The sequence below is a fragment of the Micropterus dolomieu genome, linkage group LG12 (genome assembly GCF_021292245.1).
Source record: "Micropterus dolomieu isolate WLL.071019.BEF.003 ecotype Adirondacks linkage group LG12, ASM2129224v1, whole genome shotgun sequence".
Classification (NCBI taxonomy): domain Eukaryota; kingdom Metazoa; phylum Chordata; class Actinopteri; order Centrarchiformes; family Centrarchidae; genus Micropterus; species Micropterus dolomieu.
In genome coordinates, this window is record NC_060161.1 from 4,204,523 (window position 1) to 4,214,165 (window position 9,643).

General features: G+C 44.9%; 1 protein-coding gene across 1 annotated transcript in view; it reads left to right on the forward strand.

The window, feature by feature from the left end:
- Window positions 1–9,643, forward strand: part of LOC123980692 (inactive ubiquitin carboxyl-terminal hydrolase 54-like) — a 26,517-nt gene that overhangs the window by 1,459 nt on the left and 15,415 nt on the right. Inside the window, exons 2-8 of the mRNA XM_046065209.1 lie at window positions 2,622–2,790; window positions 3,095–3,286; window positions 5,044–5,178; window positions 6,431–7,157; window positions 7,458–7,579; window positions 8,271–8,435; window positions 9,375–9,494. Coding sequence (XP_045921165.1) covers window positions 2,622–2,790; window positions 3,095–3,286; window positions 5,044–5,178; window positions 6,431–7,157; window positions 7,458–7,579; window positions 8,271–8,435; window positions 9,375–9,494 — 1,630 coding nt within the window. The remainder of the gene's footprint in view (window positions 1–2,621; window positions 2,791–3,094; window positions 3,287–5,043; window positions 5,179–6,430; window positions 7,158–7,457; window positions 7,580–8,270; window positions 8,436–9,374; window positions 9,495–9,643) is intronic.

A 9,643-nucleotide genomic window follows, 5' to 3' on the forward strand; every position in this document is an offset into this window, starting at 1 on the left:
GGACATTTCAGCTGCTGGGCGGCGTTTTCGAGGCGAGGGGGACGCCGTCACTGCGGCTGGAGTTTAATTACTGTGGCTGGTAAATTCCAGGATTTCAGCGGATGGTTTAATGTGGAAAAGTTATTTTTAAAAATGAGAATATCTGCTCTTTTTTAAACATGTGGCGTAAAAGGGGCTGGTTTACATAGTGTGAGTTGAAGTTGGATTGCATCTTAGGGAATCCTGACCAATGTTTAATTCACTCATGGACTTTTTATTTAATCAAATTAGGTTTCAACATTTGTAATTAAAAGATAAAAATGCCTGAAACTGAAGGATTCAGTTGAGCTCTGAAATCCCCCGTGTGTCGTTTAGTGACGGTCAATGTTGACAACCTTTAGCATCAACCTGGAAAAGAGTCGGGCAGCAGAAGATACGAAGTGTTGGTTAAATAGCTGAACGTTTACCCCTTATTGTTCAGCATATACTGGAGCTCCTGACGCACGCCTATGAAGCTCATTGCTTTCAGTTATTGATCTGATGTGAATGAAAGTTGAACTGGGAGATTTTCCTAAAAACCTACAACTGCTGCTAGATCCCTTCTCTAGAGAAGAGTCCCCACTCTGTTCATCTTGTTGAACTACAAAAGGACCCAGTGGAATCGCAGTCATGAACGTATGTTACAGAGAGTTAGTTAGTTTTGTTGAGGAGCAGCAGTTCTTCCATTTTGTTTACCAGAGAGCGGACATTCGCCAGGTGAATCAATGGGAGCGCAGTGTGAAAACCCTGCTGTCTCAGTTTAACCAGCGCGCCGGCACGCTTCCCCCTTCGGCGTCTCCGGTTGATCCCATACAGAGCGGATCCTCCTCCAACTAAGAACTCCGGGAAAGTTCCAGTTTCAATAAAGAGTGGTGGAATACTGTGAGCCGTTGAAAGTCCAATGTTTAAGAGCTCTTCTCTGGTAAATGTTACCAGAGAGGGACAACAGAGTTTATAAACAAAAACACAAAAAGCAGCCTGCGGCGCCATCTTGGTAAGCATATATTGCACCTTTCAACAAGATCGAGCAAAGGGCTTTACATAAGACAGAAAGGCATTGAGACGTTATAAAAGAACCACAAAAAGAGAGAGAAAATATTAAATGATTTAAAAACAGAACATCTCTCTAATAAAGGCAGGAATCTCTGTCTGTCTGTGTGTTTCTTAATTTGATTATGTCGAGAGTCGCTCCTTCCAATCTACTTCACACGTGGAGGGTGTGTTGCTGTGGGCCCAAGGGAGTGCAGGGCCACGTTTGGACCAAGTTGGACACGCGATAAGTTCAGAATTAATAAATATACTAGAGAACAGAGCAAAGCGAAGCAGCTCAGGCGGGCGGAGCTTATGCCGCTCTGCAGCAGCGAGGGCTGCTAAAACTGCTGCTTGATCCTCACCACTGTCAATCTTGTTGAACTACAAAAGGACCCAGCGGAATCGCAGTCGTGAACAGAGAAGCGTGTCTGTCCTGTCACGACCTGAACATGTCAAACACACAGCACACGTTTCACTGAGGCCATTAAGGTTAATGTTATGTTCAGCTGTTAGCCAGTGACGGCGACGATCAGCAATAAGCGTTAATTAGCATCACAGCAAGACTCTTTTTGCATCGGTTGCAGTCGTGCACCGAAGCCCCTTTAGAACCGAAACAGTATATTCGAACCTTCTGTCATTTCCCGTACACATTGTTACGTAAATGACTGTAAACAGGAAAACCTTCAGGTAAATTTAGTTAGGAAAAATTACCAAAACTTAATTATTGTAAAACAACACTTGGTAGCGTCGCATTTCCTCCGAGCTCCCAGGAAGTGCTTTGAAGCCAGTTTTACTAGCGGCCAAACAAGCTGCTATAAAGTGGTGGATACTTTTTTGGGGGGGGTGGGCAATAAAACAATAATGATAATTATTGCAGTATAATTTTCCTCAAAATAAAAAAATAAATGTTCAATATATCATCAATAAATATTTGGTTTAATTTATTTGAATCAAGGGGCTGAAAAAAGATTTACTAATCACATTTGTTAATTTTTTATTTATTTATCATAATAGTTTTGACTGTTCTCTCTCAGATTTGTTAAGTGATCCACTCTTTGGCATCAAGTGTTTGTTCCATTCTGACCATACAGAAAGATTAACGACATAATTAACCTCAATTTTCAGTCAAGAGCAAAAATCAGGCTTTAAACTCGAAAGAAATAACGATTTAACATTTATCCAGATAATTATTGACAACATAGACTTCCGTGAGTGAGTTTTGGGGAATAATAATAATACACACACAGACAGAAAGAGACGCGGCCCACAAAAAAATGTCCTGCGAAATGTTAGTTGCAACAGTGCGACCAAGAAAAAAAGTCGAACTCTGGAGCCCTGCAAGTGTGAACTGGACCCAAAAGACTGTCAAACTGATGATTTAAATCAGAGCTGATCAAAGAATTCTGAAAAGTGATAAAAACATTTTAGACTTGTTTGCAGCTCTGGGCTTAAAGTTTCACAAATATAAAACGTGTATATATATTTCTGTAGATGTCAGTCTGGAGTTTCGTAGCCTTGTCATCAGCTTTTGGAGTCATCGTCTCCTGTCTGTTTTTGTCACTCCCCTGCAGATCGGTCCCAAGTGGAAGGACGTGGTCTCACGCTGCATCAAGGGCCACTACCAGCCGCTGCTACTGCTGTACGCCGACCCGCGGGGGACGCCGGTGTCGGTCCAGGACCTGCCCTCGCGCTTCGACCTCCACCACCTCAACAAGGCTTGTTACGACAGCGAAGATTCGGGTAACTACAACACAACTAGGAGTCGTAGTAGTAGCACAACAGCAAACATTCAGGTAACTAAACCGGAAACGGTAGTACTTGTAATAGTCGTAGTAGTAGTACTATGGCAGACAAGACTGAGGTAACTTAAGAGCAGCTAACAGTTAGAGAAGTAGTTGTCGTTGTAGCAGTAGTCGTAGCACTAATAGCAGCAGTGGTGTTTAGGTGATGTATATTTGTGTGTGCGTGTATATGAGCACATGTTCATCACCACTGACGTGCCTCGACTTGTTTACTAACCCCGCCCCACCACCTCCCCGGCCAGGCCGCGAGCAGTCCATCTCCAGCGACACTCGCACCGATTCGTCGACGGAGAGCTACTCATACCGACAGCCCTCCCACTCGCACCATGAGTCCCTGGCCAGTCACTACTCCTCTGACTCCCAGGGAACCGTCATCTGCACCGAGCGCCCAGACGGACCGCTGCACGCCTCGCTCTGCAGCCTGGATACCATAGGTGGGTAGCTGCATGGACCGCAGAAGTCATCTGGGCGGGATGTAGGAGTTGGGATTGATGGATACGCCTGACAGCAAATCAGATAGACAGCTTAACTTTAGTATTACCGATTAATTCATCTGTTGATTGATCTATAAAATGTGTGGGATCTGTTTCCCTCAGTCCAAGGTTACGTCTTCAGATGTCTTGTGTTGTCCAACCAACAGTGAAAAACCCAGAGAGATTCATTTTAAATTATTTAACCCACTGAGCTCTGCAAATCAAATGGTCCACATGTGCCTACATTAGTATTTTTGCATACTGTGATGTCATTTTTGTGTATTATCTTCAAAAGCTTCATATCCATAGAACCTGAAATTGGGTGGTAAATAAAAAATAAAAAAATCATGCATGTTTTCTCATAAAACTTAAATAAACACACAAAACATAGTGATCCAAAAGATTTCAAATTTAGAAAGATGGGGGAAAAAAAAATAAAAATTCTTAACAATCCACACAAATGATGTAAATTGTATGTGTCCCTATGGTAGTCTTCATGGCAGTTCCTGTTAACTACTACTGCAATATGTCATAGCTAGGCCTAGCTATGTTAAATATAACATAGCATAATGTAACATAACGGCACAACGGAGTGACAGAAGTCTTATCTTTCTGCTGCAAAAAGAATGAATGGTCTAGCTATTATGGTTTGTATTTTAAATCAATTTAAACAGCATAATGCGAACAACAAACTCCCGTGGCGAGTTCGAGGTGAGTTCAAGGTACGTTTTCAAAGGTTTAAAAAAGAAAGGCAGCAAATCCTGGAACCAGATCATCATTATTGGTCAATCACCTATTGAAGTTGTTTATTTTTATGTCAATCGTCTACACGATTCTTTTGAAGTTTACTGGAGCTTTTATTCCAACCACACAAAGCAGTAGAATATATTGAAAAGTATTATGTAGAAGACGTAAAGGCTCCGTCACAGTGCTGCTGGACTTTGGTAATAAAGCAACATGGGGATGTATAATTACAAAGTTATACAACATAATGTCTTTGTATGAAGACGACATGCTTCTTTATGTTTTAAAATTTTTACCATTCATAAATCATTTACCACTTTGTCAGGATACATAGTATAGTGCTGTCAACAAGGTGAGCAGTTAGCACATTTATTTACCACCTTAGAGCTGGAACAATTAGTTGTTTCATCGATTAGTCTATCAACAGAATATTTATACGCAATTTTTTTGGATTAATTGATTTAACCACTCATTCATTTTTCAAGCAGAAATAAAGAAATATTTTGGTTTTGGACAAACAAGCAATTTGAACACGTCATCTGGGGCATTTTCTTTATAACAGTTAACGATTATATCGGCAGATTAATCAATACTGCAAAAAATCTTTAGAAGCATCATTGGGTTAACAGATATAAATATCCAGGTAGACAAACCTGCGATATGTGAAACACTACCTCCATAGTATTTGATGTGAATGACCATCAGCATGTTGTTAACCAATCACAGCAGGGTCTGATCAGTCGTCTCTCTGATGACACACCGTTCACTTTAATTTACACCGTCTCTTATTATGAGAAGTAAACAAGAATTTGAACTGGTAAAGTAAAATCTAAACTTTAACCTGAAGAGGTTTGACCCATGTGACCCTGCTGTGCAGCCAATCACACTCTGCCATTTGTCTTCTGTCATTGTGTGTTGCGTGAATGTGGTGACCATGCTGTAAAACATCCGTTACCATGCTTCTTGTTGCTAAGGCCACGTGACGGACAGTGAGCAGCACCAGTCTCTGAGGAAGGGAGGCGGGGCCGGGGATAGGAGGCGGAGCTCTAGCCGGCACCGGCGATCTAAACCTGACCACGAAGCCTCGTCGGCCGGTTACCACAGCGAGGGTAGGCGGGGTTTGTGCCAATCAGGGGCTGGGGAATTTGGCCAATCACAGGGCAGAGAGGAAACTACTGGGCAGATTAATAAAAAAATGTGACAGGTTGAATAAAACTGGATTTTTATTCTGATTTTTAGAAAAGTTTTAAAAAGTTTGATAACAATATATTTTTATTTGTTAACATAACACAGGTAAAATGTTTAGATCAGAATAGTGTGACAGCTGAGGACCAAGCAGCATATTTTAAAGTTGAAAAATAAATCATCAGATGTGGTGCCAAGTCCTAAATAAGTCATAATGTGCTCTTCTCCAAATTTAATACCATTTTTTATATTTTTAACAAGTGTTTAAAAATGAAACGTTTTTGAACAAAGTGTACAGATAAAAGGCAAAGGTGCAGTTTCACACAACAAATGTCATTTAATTAATTTCATTAATTAAATGAAGCGTTGATGCGCTGCACAGTTTATCACAATTTATATTTTGGCTCGGGGAGGGTATCGAGTCCAAGTGAAGTCACGAGTCATTGGTGTTAAAGTCAAAGTCCAGTTGGAAGTCCTTTTTTGATTTCGAGTGAAGTCGAGTCTAAAGTCACTCCGCACCTCCTGTAAATCCTGACACACTTTAAACTTCACTTGAAATTAGAACCATGGACGAGTACAGGTGCCTCTCGGAGACGTGCGTTATGAGCACCAGAACCAGACTGAGAGATTTAAGTCTCAGGAAATCTTTTGTAGGTGTTTTTGAGTTAATCGGCTGATCGGAGCACTTCTCAGGTCGACTTTTCTGTATTATAAATAAAGGACACCAAAAATATATTAAATTTCAGAAAATGACACATCACACAGCCATTAATGTCTAAACCGCTGGCAACAACAGTGAAGACACCTCTAAGTGAAAATGTCCAAATTGGGCCCAATTAGCCATTTTTCCCTGCCGTGCTAAAATGTAGAGAGTTAAATGAAAGATCCCCAGCGGTCGAGTTAAAACAGTCCTGTGACTGAAGGAGGATTCATGTTGCTGTTATCGTTGCTGTCACTCACATGAAATCATTCTGTTCCTTCATTCAAACCTGCTGTCACTCTGATACTTTACTTTTCCCTCGTTCCCTCCTACCTGCTTTGTCCTCCTCCTTTTCCTCCCCGTTCTTTTTTTCCCTCCTTACCGTCTGTCTCCTAATTTCCTTCCTTTTCACATTCTCACTCCGTTCTCCTGTCTCTCCTTCATCTTTCTCCTCCTCTCCTCTTCCCTCCTCCCAGGAGAGACCTTAAAGGAGCAGCAGGTTCCTCGTCACCTCCCCAAACCTTCCTCCTCCTTCTCATCCTCATCAACCAGTCGCCTCCGAGACTTCAAGGAGACCATGAGCAACATCATCCACAGCCGACCCCTCTCCTCCTCTTCCTCCTCCTCTTTACCAGCTGCCGTCCTCTCTGAAATCACCTCCTCCACCATCAACCACCACCTCCCCGCCAGCACCGCCGCTTCCTGCTCCTCCTCCAGTAAGCTCCATGACTGGGAGGCCGACAGCACCAGCAGCGAGTCCAAGTCCAGTTGCTCAGGGGGAGCAGGGTCGGGGAGGTACCGGCCGGCATGGAGGCCACGAAGGGAGGTGCTCAACATCGACAGCATCTTCAGCCGCGAGAGGCGAAGGCAGGCGGGATACAGCCCGCTCGGCGCCTCCCTGCAAGACGACTGCAGAGCTCCGGCCTCCGAAGGAGCAGACGCCTCCTTCCCAGCCCAGGAGGAGGTCAAGTCTGTCAGACCTGGCTCCTCCTGGACTCTCCCCACTACCTCCAACAGCCACAGGGCGGGTGGAGATGGACCAGGGGTTGGAAGGGGAAGTACAGGAGGTGTTAGAGGAGGGGCAGACCTGCCTCCTCCACCTCCTCCTCCTCCCAGGCTGATCCAGAGGATGGAGAGCGGATACGAGAGCAGCGACAGGAACAGCAGCAGCCCGGTCAGCCTGGACCTGAACCTGGGAGACAGGTGACGACCTCCTGTCCCCGATTCACATCCTTTAGTTTTCAGTATTTGTTTAAATCTGTACATTTATACTATAATAAACTACTAGACTCTCTATCTATCCTGTTATATCCTGCAAACAGAGCAGCAGCTGTCATTTAACTTTAAGCTGAAATGATTTGTAGATTATTCTGTAAATCGGAAATTAGTGATTTTTAAGGAAACCTACAAACACTTTCTTGTTGAAGCTTGAACTGTGTCAAAACATTCAAGATAATTATTACTGGATGTCAGTGTGCTCATATGTCATTCTCTTCTCTTCAGGGAGTGTGCTGTGAAAAAGCCTTCATCCTCCTCTTCGTCAGGACCGTCATGGAGGAACATCCGGTCGAAGAGCAGTGGAGCTCTGCTGCAGGACCTCAGCTCATCCGGCAGGGGGAGCCTCGGTACGACGTGTGTGTTGTTCGTGTTCGCCTCCTTTTTCACGTTTGTTGAAACATTTTTAACATCATGAGCCGACGCGCGTCTCTTTGTGCCCCGTCTAAACTTCACTTTGCGTTCTGCCGACCTGGAAACTTGTTGAAATGAAAGAGATCGTGCTGCTTTTACCACGTGTTTAAATGGATAGTAAAGCAAACTGAGCCATGGCCTTTCACTTTCAGCTGCTGCCCCTTGAAGGTTTTGCCGTTTAATGGAGCTACAGTGATGAGCGTTTCTTATCTAAACAATACGGTTCTCGGTTCTACATCTCTCCTCTGTAGACGTCATTTTCGGGCCGACGGGGAACCCTCCGCGCAGGCTTTGGTCGTCTTCACTGTCGGAACTCTTGCCTACCCCCTTGGTAATGTTCGCTGACTTAAGCTTTGTGTTGCTCACCAACAGCAGCGTTTGCAGTCCAGAGTTTATTAGCTTCTCACGTCATTGCAGCTGACGATGTATTCTGTGTGAACCGGCACAGTGAGCCCTGCCGTCCCATTGGCCAGCCTCGGCACGTCAACACAAACTTAATTTAGGGGCAGGACGTCTCTTTTAAACAAATTTCCAACGTGATGTGAAAACTACCCGTGTAGGCCTTCTTGCGAGCGCATTGCTGGAGTTCACGGTGATGATTTATGTGTGTGTGTGTGTGCTGACCAGCGCCCCCTGCAGGCCGAAGCGAGCTGGACGAGCTGCAGGAGGAGGTGCAGAGGAGAGCGAGGGAGGAAGAGCAGCAGCGACAGCAGGAGAAGGAGAGGGAGGCGGCGCTCGGCTTCAACCCGCGCCCCAGCAAGTACCTGGACCTGGACCAGCTGCAGATCCAGGGTACACACACACACACACACATTACACTCAGTTGTATCTTTGTATTAACAATGCATCGTGGGACATGTCGCTTCTTTGGGTGCAATGAAAGTAGACTCAGGAATAAACTTCTTTTTCAGAGTCATCAGGACTCCACTAGAAGTCAATTTAAATAAGTAAATGTCAATAAATGAGAGATTTCCATCACTGATGGGGTCACTCAGCTGTTAGTTTGTGTGTGCGTGGTCAGCAGGTGTGTTGGACAGCAGGAATGTTCCTCATTGAGCAGCTGAAAGGCCCGACTCAGCCGCCACACAAAGGACACAATGACCCACGCAGTAATAAAGCCTGCGTGTGTGTTTCCAGCTGCTGGCTGCTCTTCACTTTATAACTGTATCACGCTGTTTGTTACTGAGAGCAGATTATGCAGATCTCTGATTCAGAAACCTTTGAGTCAGGAGTCATTACCGTCCTACTCGTCAGTCTGAGAGCAGATTCTCAGAGGTATGTTTCGTTAAGAAAATATAAAGGTGCATTTCGGAGCACGTTTCCTGCACACGTCTCTGGCCTTTAACTCTTTGAGTCGTACGCTCAAACCTTCAGCGGCATCTTTCTCTTAACCCTTAACTTTCACTCTCACCTGCTTCCACGAGTGAGTTTTATGGACAGCACAGACCGCCGAAATCAAAAATCTGTCCAGTGAAATGTTAGGTGCTCCAGCGCACTCCGGGGCCGGGAACAAGACTGGATTTAACGAGTTAATTAAAATGTTCAAACTACACAGTGTGTGAAATAACACCGTTGCTGTAATCAGTAAAGTGGCGTCCCATTGGATGTACTGATGCAGTCACCTGACATGAAGCAACAAACTGCAGCTCTCTGGCCTCACCCATCAGAAGGGTTTTGCTTGAGGATCCTTGAAGCAGAATCACTAAGTGTGTGTGTGTGTTTATCCTGCAGGTAAAGGCGACAGCTTTGAGCGGTGCGTGTCGGAGGCGGAGCTTCTGCTGGACCAGTCGGTGCGTCTGGAGCAGGCGGGCGAGGTCGCCGCTGCGCTGTCGGCGGTCAACGAAGCAGTCTGTAAGCTCCTCCTCCGCTCCCTTCCTGACCCCGCCTCCTCCACTTTACACCCACATCACCTGCCCCACACACACACACACACTCCAAAATAAACACACTGTGAATAAGGTCATCCCCCCCCCCCCGCCCGCCCCCCCCCCCCCCCCCCC